Raw genomic sequence first — 13,495 nt, 5'->3', positions numbered from 1 at the left:
AGACTGTAAAGGGATAAATAAATTATGACACATCCTTTCAATGAAACACTAGCCAGCAATAAAAAGGAACACATAAGCAGATGGGTGAGAAGCATTTGCTTCATGTACCACGGATAAATACTGAAATAATTACATAGAGCGAAAGAAGCCAGACCAAGAAAAGGTGTATCGCGCTGATGTGAAGTCCAGGAAAATGAAGTGTAATCTATACTGACAGCAGATCAGTGGCTGCCTGGGGCAGAGTCAGAGGGACAGATTATTTTGATTTTGATGACATAATTCGTGTAAACATGGCTAAACCTCTTAAAGTACACACTTAAAATATGTGCAGCTTGCTGTACATAAATTACCCATCAGGAAACTATGAGAAGGCAATCACCACTAACACAGCACTCCATTCTCAGCAAGAAAGACTCCAGCCACCTTCCACACCGAAATCCTTGACTTGAGTGGGGACCCCAGTGAACGTCCCTGCCCCAGTATCTCTGCTTGAGGTCTCTTCCTGGTGCTCTATGGAAACTGTCACTGAAAGCCTAGAGCTGAAATGACAGGTGCAGGGACACACTCCTGTTTGACCTAATACAAAGATGTCTCTGATCTCCCAGAAAATGAGACACCATTCGGCAGCAGGTCCTCAGGAATGTCTATCCATCCACCACTTTCTGATGGTCGAAAGCCACTGCCTGGCTAGTAAGTATTACAGCAGCAGCCTGCCCTGTGCCCTCCAGGCCTGGGGTGGGTTAGATGATACCTGATGAAGGTATCATCAGGACGCTCCCACAATACCCCAAAGCAACGGCAGCTCTGGACCTGGGTATGTGGTGCTCTGCCGTCCTAGCAACTCAAGTCCTCCTAGGGACTAAAGCGGAGGGTCTGAAGTTCCAGGCCAGCTTGGGTGGGGTAGCAAGACCCAGTCTCAAAAACCTCGAAAGAGTCATAGTAATTACTTACATTCCTCACTAATTAAATGGTTATGGAATAAAATACTTTTCAGAAGGGGGCGTGTCAACCAGGAAACGAGAAGTCTCAAAGTCTGCAGGTAACTCATGCTACAGCCAAGACAGGGCAGTTGCCAAACCCTGCAGCTGACCGCTGAAGCATCTTCACCCCTACCATCACAGCACTGGGGAGCCGGGGTCAGGAGGATCAGGAGTTCAAGGTCATCCTCCTTACATAGAGTTTGGGGGCAGCCTGAGTGGCATGAGACTTAGTCTCAAAATAGACACAGTAAGTCAACTTTGGTTCCCTTTTCTGCTTGCCTTCAGCAAGAAGTAATGATCTTGACAATAACATCTAAAATGATGGCCACTCCCTGGTAAGTGAGTGATTCCTAAAGCTAAGTCCTCTCTATTGGCAAATCTGACTTAAACTCTCTATGTGCACACTGTCCAAGTAAAAACAGTCTTGTTAAACTATCCCAGACACTGAAAAGAATGGTAGAGAGACTGTCTTTTTCACTATGCCCAGCTTCCACCAGGACAGAACTTTTGGGGCCAGCACAGTTACAAAAGGCTCCAAGATCACAGCAGGCAGTGGGCCCTGCCTAGGCAGGCACCAAGCCTCTTCTGCTCCTGCCAGACACTGCCAGCACACCCCTTTGAAGCATTAAAAATAGCCCTGCTGGCCTGCCCTCGAGATAAAATAAGGGGAAAGCCTCAGGAGTAATCTAATGCACATTGCACGCCACCCCCCAGTTTTAGATCAGTTGCGTATAATAAGCTGTTCCGGCTCTGAGTTAGGCCCTACCACCACCACCAAAAATAAAAGGTAGCAGAAGATTACACTGTGCAAGAAAGGTTCTGGAACCAGAGACTCTGTTCACACCACCGTAAAGCAGACTATTAAAAGCCCTCCCCACCAACCCAATGGTGACTGTCCATGGCCGAGACATGCTTCTGCCCTTGTAAGTAAAACAACTTAGCATGTAACACGGGTCCAGCAGTACTGAGTGCCATGGACCAGTGTCACAGCATCAAGATGCAGACCTAGCACATTGCCCTGGGCAAATGGCACGTAAATTCTCAACTGAAATTACACAACAGCATCAGATCAACCTGTTGTCCATGCTGGGAGGAGACCCTAACACCTGCCACAGCTCCTGCAGCCAACCTCCTTTGTCCAATCTATTCCCCCTTCGGAAAAGCAGGTTTGCCAGTGCTCCTTAAATAGTATTTACCTTTTCGAACTTTTCTAGGGAAGATATGTAAGGATATAGATCAGAACTATAGTTAGCCTCAGACAACCAATAATATTCCTACCCAAAAGGGGACATTTTATTCTAATTAGTCTTTGCAGAGAGACTGAAATCTTTAGAAATAATAAAACTGTCTGGTGGACCCCATTCCCACCTTTGTCAGGCTCCTACAGACCAAGGACCCTGGGGGAAGCAGGAAGTTAAGGCCTTGCTTCTCCGGACCACACCCAGGCACAGGGTTTAACTTCAGACTTTGGCTGGGTTACCAGCCCCAAGAGCCCAGCAATTACAGACACTGCTTACAAACACCCCAGCACTATTCCATCAACTGTAGGGATGGGCCTCCAGGGTTGCTGGAGGAAGACCAATAACCCTGACTACAGTGGATGAGGGCTCACTCCTGGCACAGAAAAGGCCCAGCCATCCCCAACTGTAAATACCACACTGCTATTCCCCTGGGCCAGGCCAGAACACCAAGCAACTGGCTCGACTCAGAAGCCAGCAGGCCCCAGCTCCGCCTGTGGCTGGTGCTGTGGCCCCATGCTGACGTCTGCAGCTGCCTCTCCTCCACTTGGACATCCTGCCAAAGCCCCAGTCAGGCCTGCAGGCTGGAGAGCCTGGGAGGTGGCCACTGCACAGACCCCTGTCGTAAACAAGACTCAGGACATGGAAAGCTATCTATCACAGGTGGACCTCCCTGCAAGAGCAAAAGATGCCACTACCACCCCCAGACCCCTGAGAGCACACAAGGGGAGGGGTCCCAATGCAATTAATGGCTTAGTGGCAGAGGCCTACATCATGAACTAACTAGCCGATAGGGAAAGAGAGAAGAGCCCATAGCTGAACTATGCAGATACTGCTGTGGGGCCTGGCATTTAGGAAGAGCTACTTGCTCACCACTATCACCATTCACCATAATTACCAAGTCACCAAGCCTGGCCAGGCAGTCATAAAGCACCACCAGCTACTGTACGTTCTGTACTGAACCAACTTATGGCAAAAGTACAGGTGACCCAGCAACTGTCATTTCTATCCCCACAACACCATCAGAGTCCCGTGTGCAGCCAAGAGCTATACTTCATAGCATTCTACCCTAACCTCCCAGATGAACAAACAGGGACCCAGGAAGACAATGGCCCATCACAGCCAAGGTTCGGGCAGGACATTTCTGAGTGTGTGTGTGTGTGTGTGTGTGTGTGTGTGTGTGTGTGTGTGATTTCTGAGAGTGTGTGTACACACGCACAGACACCTGCCACAGCACACGTGTGGAGGTCAGAGGACAATGTGCAGGGATGGGTTCGGGCCTGAGTGACGGAACATGGGCTGCCCAGCTTGGCAGCGAACTCCTAGACCACTCTGCCAGTCCTGGACACGCTTGCAGTGGCAACTTTCTAAACGTAAAAAGACCAACTTTCAAAAAAAAAGCTTCAGGACAAAATCGTGTACAAAAGGAGACAGGGGCAGTTTAGAACACTTTGATAGGTGTCACAGTCAGAGAGGAAAATAAAAAAACACCAAACTTTTGCCAGAGAAGTAAAAAGCAGGAGTGGAGGGCCTCACACCCAACTTGGTGTTCCCAGGCTCACAAAGGTGAGCTTAGCTCCCTGCATGTATAGTGGAAACCTCAATGGCCCCCTAGGAAATAAGAAGAAAACCGCCCTTTGGAGACAACTCCTACCTCCCCTGACTCCCCACTGTCCCTTCACAGTAGCTCCCTGGAGTCTCTCACCCAGCTGCCACAGCTGCCACAGCTCACCTCCATCCACCCACCATCACTCTCGCTTGGTTCTATACCCACTGCTCCATTCTTCCCACAGCTACAGCCTCACTTGAGCCAGCCAGCCAAAATCTGCACAGCTGATTCAGGTTTGTAGCGCTCCCCGCTGTCCATGGCTGTCCATGGCTGTCCATGGCTGTCCATGGCTGTCCTTGGCTGCCCATGGCTGTCCACGCTGAGACATCAGGCAGCTGAACAACCCTATGTGCCCAAAGCTTTTCATCCCTGGGACTTGCCCAAATATCGCCTCCTCCCTGGGTCTTCCCAGACCTCCTCCTCTCTTGAGTTCCTACATACCACTTCTACAGCACGTCATGATAGCTGTGTTCACATCAGAGCTGTTCTTAATGTCTGAGGCAAAGTGCCTAGAAAGCAGGCCTGGCTCCCTTCCCACCTCACAGTACAGCAAGCTTTCCTTCAAGGCTTCCAGAGTTTAATGTGTAATGTCAAACCTAAGCTAATGGGCTAGAGTGCAGCCACTGAGCTAGGTACAAAATTCCCTTCTGCAGTCTGAAGGGAGCGCTTCCCTCGGCAGTCTGTTACGTGTGACATTTATTTTGACTGCCTGGAAGCCAACTAACTCCTGGTTCTCAGCTGCACTGTGGAAATCTGAGGTTGCCAGAGAGCTGAGATGCAGACAGTGACAGGATTAAACCCCATCCTGTTAAACCCGGGAGAGGGTAAGGACTCGTGTGCCATCTATGAAGAACCTGGACTTGGTACCCTCACATCACACTAGGCAGTCCTCCATCTGCCCTCAGAGCCCCGGGCAGGTTGAGCCAGTTAATAATTACCTGGCTTTGATTAAGTTCCTGCTTCATAGAGAGGACTGTGAGGTACCATAAATGATGTTTAATGAAAACAGACACACCGCTGGCCCTTGGAACTGGATTCTTCTCCCTGGGTAACACACGGGAGCCTGCAGCAGCCCTGCCTGCAGTCAAGCTTACCGGCAAAGATGTGGTCACAGCCCTGCAGTATCACACTCAGATGTGTTTCTCCAGGCCCTGCCTTTCTCTGACCTGCCTGATATGCGAAGGGCCTTGGCTGTTTAAAGCATTCTATTGAAAACCCTGTTGTCCCACTGACCCGAACCGGCAGGCCCCAAGAACAGGAAGCAGGACTTACTGCCATTGCCGTCAGAGTCCTCACTGCTGCTGGGAAGGCGACCTCGTTTCATGATCTCCCCGGGAGACAGCAGGCAGCCTGCAAAGCAATGAGACAGCACTTAACCCAAGATGGTAACAGGCGATCGTCAAGTTGTGCTTCAGATGGCAGCCAGGATGCTGCAAACAAAAGCAAACACAGGGCCTCGAGGAGCGTTTGAATTGCAAACAGTGAAAAGACCAAAGACACAGAATTAGCTGAAATCATTAACAGACCAGGTTAAGAGTCGGGGGAGGGGTAAAGTCACGTGTGGGCAGGTCCCCCAGAGGTGCCACCCTTCCCTCCAGTCCCCAGACATCACTACAACTATTCCAGGAGTCTCCTGGGCCCTGGCAGGGAGGACTGCAGAGCACAGTCCACAGCAAGGAGCAGTGCTCCCTCCCCAGACAGACTCATGCTCTATGTGCATGTCGGGGGGCGGGGACGGGGCTGGACCTCATGCTGCCTTAGAAACACTGCACTGGGCATCATTAGGCTTCTTTGGCAAATTCTGTGCAAACAAACCCCAAATTTTGCTAAGATGAACTAAGTAACAGCCTGTGGCTCTAGGACGAGCCAGCAGGGTAATGAGGAGACACAGGTGCCACCTCCCGCCCCTCAGAGGGCCATAGCTAGAACTAGAAGGGACTACAGGAACGCTGATCCAGACCCCTCCCCTTTTGTCCCTTCCCAGTGACTTCTCCAAGGTCACTCTGGATAGGCAACTCACCCTCTATTACCCAAATCTTTTCAGGACAAGTATCGACAAATTCAAATAAAAAATCAGGCAGTGCGTGCGTGCGTACGTACACATACACACACACACACACACACACACACACACACACACACACACACACCCAGCCCACCCACCAGCCAGCCCTCAAGATAGCCAGCATATCTCAGTTAAGAAAAATACTGCCTTTATGAAAGAGCCAGAGACTACAGGGACAGTTACTGAACCTGTACAGAGAAATCAACACCGTTTCAACAAATCTAAAAAGCTTTTCCAAACTAAAATTACTGACTGGCTTAGCACCTGTGGGGCCATGATCTTACTGCCAGATCAATAACTCCCCCTAAAAATGAGAGCTTTTCAAGCCGGAAGAATGACAGCCCTTCACCTAGCCATCCCACCAACCTTGGCTGGGCATCACCACACGGGTAATGAGGTCTGTTTCCAGTGAACACTCAGCAAAGAGGAGCAGTGTGGACAGCCAACACACCCCAGCAATATGCTGATTAAAAACCCAAAGCTCTACTCTGAACAGACCTGTAAAGGGCAGTCAAAAGAGGAGAAAACACCAGACTAGGGGGCTGAAATGGGCCACTCTGGTCTAAGGGCTATTTTGAGTTACCTTCACCCTCCCAGCAATACATAAATTCCCTTATAAAGGAAATTCACCTATAAAGGTGTCCCACCACACAGTTCTTAATCATGCACAATCCGCAACTACCATTAATTCAAACTTCAAGGTCAACTTCCCACAACTTGCCTGCCTCAAAGTCCAAACCCCCATTTCCTTTATTTAGTCCTTTAAAAATGTTTGCTCGTTTTAAAGAGCAGCCTCCGAGGAGCTGGAGAGCTCTGTGAGGAAGTGCATACTGCTCTTGCACAGGAGCAGAGTTTGGTTCCCAGAACCCACCAGGGGCTGCTCACCATCATCTGTAACTCTGGCTCCAGCCTCTTTAGGGCCTACACTCACGTGCTAATAGCCACACACAGACACATAATTTAAAATAAATCTCTTAATAATACAATAGGTTATTATCTCCATATACCTTTAGGGTGGTCTTCACTTTTTTTTAATGTGACATACAGCACGCACGCACGCTCGCACACAAATGAAGTTTATTTGCCTTTATTCCTGTGACTTCTGCTGTCAACAATTCACAGGCTACCACTAAGTGCCCCTGAGTGGGTACTGGGTTTCTCAGAGCCACAGTACAGGGCAGTATGCTTCCCCTTTTGGATTGGACCCACATGATTCACTCTGATATTTAGACTCCTGAACTTTAGTGCAATATTTTATATGACCCTCCAGAGAAATCCTCCCAATTTACATCCTGTGGGCTTTCCTTTGCCAAGCGATTCTCTAGACCAGTTAAAGGGACTTCGGAGACAGATGGCTTAGCTGGTAAAGTACTTGGAGCACAAGTGGAGACATAATTTCAATACCCACAACTAGTAATCCCTCCATTGTGGGCAGAGACAGGAAGACCCCTCGGGACTCCCTGGTAGGCCATTCTAACCAGAGTAAACCCCAGGCCAGTCAGTGAGAAACCCTGTCACCAAAAATAACAACTCTAAGGCACACATGTGCAGTAACACACCAGTAAAGGAATTTACTCTCATTCCCAGGAGTCCAAATGGAGTCGAAAGTCACCTCCAGAGACACGGTCTGTGGGCTACAGCTCCATTCACAGAATGGGCCGCCACAATGCCAAGATCTACCCATGCATCCTCCCCAGAGAGATATCTCACCCATAACTCCCTGACACTCAGCAACCTACAACCTGACCACTTGTGCCCAAAGTTCCCATGGCGGGGACGGGGACAGACACACACACACACACACACACACACACACACACACACACCCGTGCCCCAATCCCCACTTGCAATGACAGGTTTCCCTGCCACCTGCCTACGCTGACAGCCACACCCCCTTCCAACCTTCTAAAGACACCCCTGCTCCCCAGGGCACAGAGCAAACAGGAGACACCCTTCCTTCCTCCCAACAGCTTCAGCTCTACAGAGCCTGATGGGTTAGAAGGACTTTTCTAAAAATTGACAATTGCCACCTAAAGAGGGATTCCTTAAGTAACAGTGCGACGCAGTCCGGCCTGAAGGAAGTTCACCACCTCAGGAGCACATGAACTTCAAGCACCTACAAGGCCCAGAGAACTTGCCTGCTAAACAAGGTAGCAGGGCTTGCTCCATCTTGACTCCATTTCTTTTTACCTAAACAGAATGGCTTGGAGAACTGGGAATCACTGCCCATCCAGATGCCTTTCTCCCAGCTTTCAGACAAACCCCCAAGCTAGACTGATATTCTGAAGTACAAGTAAAATTAGTATTTTCCTTCTCGAATTCCATTCTTGGACGCCCTGAAAGATCCTGAGTGACAAAGCTGAGAACAGTGTGCTCTGCCTGTGGGTGGGAGGTGGGGGGTTAATGTTCAGCAAAATCCCCTCCTCTGTGGCTCTAATGTACTTCAACCTTGACATCAGGCTGATTTATCTCACCCAGGGTTACTTACTGTATCAGAAAAATCACAGTGTCAGTTACTATCTTTAACACACACAGGAGACTGCAGGTTGCAAGTGTCTGTCCACTAAAACCAGAGCAAGGAACCTCTGTGTCACTATCCCTGACTTCAGGAGCACTGGCTGATTGCTACCTACACAGATGGTAGGGAGCTAAGTGATAATCAATTGAAAGGGCTACTGACAACACTCCAGAGAAGGCAGCTGAGACACCTAACAGTGGGCGAGGCACCCACAAAGACCTGAACAGGCGGGGACGGGCTTTGGGGAGCTTCTGGCCTACTGAATGAATCCAGGCAAACAACAAATCCAGCATCCCTAGTGCTCAACAGTGGTGAACACAAGAGTCTATATGAACCCAGAAGGTTCTAAGAGTCAAGGAGCGACACCAAGGTGAGGTAGCCAGAAAGCACATCTCTACACTACATATGACCCGGGACACCCTCTCCATACTCAAGACTTTGGTGTTTTCCCTTTACAGTAGAAATCCTTTTTTCTTTTTTTATTTAGTGTGTACGACTGTTTTGTCTGCATATATGACTGTGCACCATGTGCATGCCTGGTGCCTGAGGAGATCATGAGAGGACATGGAGTCCCCTGGGACTGGAGTTACAGACGATTGTGAGCCACCATGTGGGTACTAGAATTCAAGCCCGGGTCCTCTGAAAGAGCAGCCAGTGCTCTTAACAATTAAGCCATGGCAACAGCTCCTACATATTCCTTCTTATTTATATGTGATTGCCAGAGTTTAATGATTGACATTGTGTAACTGTCAAATCCCCCTATTATGGATTGAGTCTTCGACCACTATTATGGTTTGAATTCATCCTTGAAAAAGAAAACATGTCTGAGCAAGTGTGGAGAGGTGGGGATTCATGGGAGATATTCAGAGGCAGAACCCTCATGACTGGAAGAATACTTCTACCTCTGCGCTAGGTCTCACAGAAGTGAATTTGGCCAGTTCAGCTCACCCACCATGGACTATCTTCTACCTTTTTAGAAAGCCCTCTCCAGATGCAGCCCCTCTTTCTTTGACTTTCCAGACTCCAAAAACCAGAAGTCAAATAAACATCTACTGCCCTTAACTTATCCAGCCTCAGCTAGTCTACTGTAGCAACAGGAGGCAGACTAAAACACTTAGATTGCACCCCACAACCAACGACAGGAAATGAACCGCCCCCAGATGTCCTCAAGACCAGCAACTCTCCCAATCCAGTCCACACTGAAGGCCAAAGTGCAACCTGCCCTGGAGGAAATAAACCTAGCTTCTCAGACCCTTCCCAGCTGTACCCAAGCATCGTCCTAGGAAACTCCAAGACAGCACCTGGGACGGGCTAGGCCTCTGGGTCCCGCGTCTCAGCCTGGGCAAGGGTGCTGCTTCCCCAGGGCTAAGTTCAAAGACGTCAAACATCACCCTCCACCTAACCCCGTGCAGCTCACCCAGCATCACTCAGCTCCACAATTTTTCTCTTTTGGATCTTGTTAAGTTGCTGTGCAAGATCATTATTTATTTGAACAATTAATGTGCAGGACATGGTGTAATCCCAGCACTCAGGAGGCAGGTGCAGGATTCCAAGCTTAAGGGCAGTCTGAGCTCAATAAGGAGATTCTCTCTCAGAAAAAAAAAAAAAAAAAAAAACACCACTTGGGGCCATCAAAATAATTCATCAAGTAAAAGCACTCGCCACCAAGTCCTAAGAGACCTGAGTTCGAAGGCCAGAACATACATGGATGAAAAGAACTAGCACACACATGCAGGCACTGTATACACACACACACACACACACACACACACACACACACACACACGACTGCACACATGTACATACACATATTGCATACATATACATACACATGCACACACAGACACTTGTAATAAAAACATAACCACGATAATAATGGAAAAGACAAGACATTAAGGGGAATCTCTTCAGAGGAGATGACCATGGCAGGCTGTGGAGTGACCACAGCAAGAGTCTTGCAATGAGGGAAGAAGATGTGGTCAAGGCCAGAGCAGCACACAGCCCAGTGGAGCAACAAGGAAGGGTCCATGCCAAGTCCTCCGAGGGAACTTCGGGAAAGGGCTTCTAGCTCAATCGACTCGATAAGCTTAGCTCAGAAGCCCAGCCAGGCAAGTCAGTGCCCGAACATAAGAGCAAGTGACTTTTACTGACCTGACTCAGCAGGATTCTCCGTTTTTATTTTATGTGTGTGGTGTATGGCTTACATGAGTGTCTGTGCACCACTGCTTGTGTGTCTGGTGGCTGAGGAGACCAGAAGAGAGTATCAGATCTGCTTAGAACCAGTTACAGACACTTGTGAGCAGCCTTGTACGTCTGAGAATTAAACCTGGGTCCCCTGGAGAAGCCAGTGCTCTAAAGCCCTGAGCCATCCCCCATTTATCTTTTGGTGGGGTGTTTGTTTGTTGGTTTTGGTTTTTCAAGACAGGATTTTTCTTCGTAGCCCTGGCTGTCTGTCCTGGAACTCTCTCTGTAGACCAGGCTGGCCTCGAACTCCCTGAGAGCCGCCTGCCTCTGCTGGGATTAAAGGTGTGTACCACCCAGCAGCCTATCTGTCTGTGTTTTAAGCAGTTTTTTTTTAATTAGCATACAGAATGGCCCTTCCATACTTAGGTTGTTATACTTTGTTTTTATTTGTGCCCCCCCACTCTCCCCTCTCAACAGCCTCCCTCTTGCTGGTCCCCTCCCCCCTCCAAACAGTCTCCGCTTCTGCTTTCATGTCACATGTATTCCATTGGCCTTTCCTCCCCTACTCCCTCAAGATCTCTTCCTTTACCACACCGACGAGGACAGAGAGGAAGGACCAAAGCACTCTGAGGTCAAAGAGTAACTGCCGACCAGCAGATAGTGCTCTTCTGTGCTCCCTATGGAGTGCCCCAAGATTACAGTTCCTGCAGAATAGTGACTTTTTTTAACAACGCCACCAAACCTGACTCCAGGAGCCCAGGGAGTCTACCCGCTGAGGGAAACACGGCAGCTAGATGAAGTTCTAGGTAGTGGGCACTGGGGACTGCATTTCCGGAAGAGCACCAGGAAGTCGGGTTTCAGTGAGAACATCATTGGTCCTTCCTAGAGAGCTAAGGAGAGGTAGCGAGCGGGCCAAACACCTAGCTGAGCAGCCAAGTGGCATCTCTGTTCACTGCAAGGTGAGATGCGCCAAGACATCTGGCCAGCTGTGGCAAGAGTTCAGAGCACCACCTCCTTGGAGAACAGAACACACTCAACCCTCTTTCACGTGGACTAAAGCAGTTATTACCTACATGTCAACTCAAAACTGCACCAAGGAGGATGCTCCCGTGTGAACAAGCTGTGGACTGCTGCCTTCCTGGATGGGGTGACTTTGGAAGCTACTGTCTGTACAGTGAGAGCAAAGTCCCGAAAAACCTTCAAGCTTGAGTTTCCTCTGACTGAAACTGAGGAAGTGGCCAGGCAGTGAAATGCAAGGGCCAGCAGATGACTGACCCGCCCTAAAATAGCTCCAGTTCTCGAGTCACTGAGTTCAGTGGCCCCAGTGTGGCCCTGGGGACAGAGGAGGAGGAATTTTACCCACGATTATGAATGTGGATGGTGTTTATTCAACACTATTCCTGGGAAAGGAACTCACAGAAGAGCCAGACCAGCCAGGACTGGTGCTAGCAGGGACCATTTATCAGGCCATAAACTCTACAGTTCTAATACGGATCACACCCCAGTGATTTTACTATCTTATGGCTCATATGCAAAAAGGCTGCCTTTTCCCTCAACGTGTCAATTTTATGCACTACGTCTCCATTGTTATTTATGTCACTGGCAAGAAGTTCCAGAAGGTACTCAATTAAAACCTCCACACACTTCCTTAGCCATCGTATCACCCAGTTCAGGATGATGTACTGAGACTAGCTCCTGGATAAATGGCTGAGTTCCTTCACATGGCCGTGGCCTATGCTCCTAGGCTTGCTCGCTTTACTCACCACTCAGGTATCTCACCGACCTTTCACTGCAGTACCATCTGTTACGCTAGTGTGAAACTTATTGGTGTCCTTCCATTCTGACACTAAAACATACTCTCCTAAGGAATGTGCTTTCAAACACCAGGTGGCCTTACACAAAGCTGAAATCATGTCAACTACTCTGTTAAGCCACATTCACACATTTCAGTATTACTTGACAACTGACTCTCAAGTTGGAACAATGAGCCCCCAACAGATGACTTCTGTTCTCCTCCTGGGCCACCCTTCTTTTGTTCTGAGGAGGGTACAGCTTTCCAAGCAACCAGGAAGTACACAGTGAAACCTGTCTGCCTGTCCCTAAATTAATGTGAGAGAAAATCAGTGGTATCTGATCTTAATTTTTAAAGCAAAAGAGCATAAAATATTCAAATTACCAAAATTAATCCATATGCTCAGTCTAATACAGTGCCAACAGCTTACACCACATCTTAACCATAAGGAGAAGCTGTAGCACATCTAGCTATATCTAATCCAAAAACCATCAGGAAGTTAACTAAACCCCAGTTAAACTTACAGGCATTGCAATCTAAGTATTTCTACGAAAACAAAGGAGATTTTTAAAATGCATGTCATATATCAAACTTTAAAGAAAATGCTGCCCAAGCTACTATGGGGCCTTGCTGCAGAGTTGATGTCAGCAATAAATACATCCTCCAAAAGGGAACTCTGACGACCCAGCGGGCACCCACTCTTGTATCAGTGTTGCAGACATTACTACCATCCTGTAGCTGTAAACAACAGCTCACGTGGATTCTTTACCAATTAGTTTGAACTCAGATTTTAAAAGCCAGAAAAAGCAGCTGGGGGCAGAATCTTAAGGAATGTATAAATGAGAGCTCCAGAACAAATCACAAGCAGCTCCCACTTGCCAGTTTATAAATGGTTCAATCACTGCTTACACCTAAGACAATCCTTTAAAGCCCCAAGGTCTATGACTGAGCACTCAATTAAGACTCAGAACCAAAGCAGGCCAAGAAGGAGGTGCAAACAAGTAGACGGGAGTTTCAGGACAGCCTGGGCTACATAAAGTAGAGTTCCAGGTTGGCCTCCTGGACTATACAAACAAAACTAAAAGGGGGGAGGGGTAGCTGAGTAAGAG

The 13,495-nt window shown here is 48.5% G+C and overlaps 1 protein-coding gene across 3 annotated transcripts in view; it reads right to left on the bottom strand.

Moving 5' to 3' along the window:
- Jade1 (jade family PHD finger 1) overlaps window positions 1-13,495 on the bottom strand; it is a 55,504-nt gene that overhangs the window by 32,814 nt on the left and 9,195 nt on the right. For all 3 annotated transcript variants that reach the window (XM_036189299.1, XM_036189301.1, XM_036189302.1), the window contains exon 2: window positions 5,100-5,177. In XM_036189299.1, coding sequence (XP_036045192.1) covers window positions 5,100-5,151 — 52 coding nt within the window. In that variant the 5' untranslated portion in view covers window positions 5,152-5,177. The remainder of the gene's footprint in view (window positions 1-5,099; window positions 5,178-13,495) is intronic.

The sequence above is a fragment of the Onychomys torridus genome, chromosome 6, assembly GCF_903995425.1.
Source record: "Onychomys torridus chromosome 6, mOncTor1.1, whole genome shotgun sequence".
NCBI lineage: Eukaryota > Metazoa > Chordata > Mammalia > Rodentia > Cricetidae > Onychomys > Onychomys torridus.
This window is presented reverse-complemented; position numbering and strand designations above follow the sequence as displayed.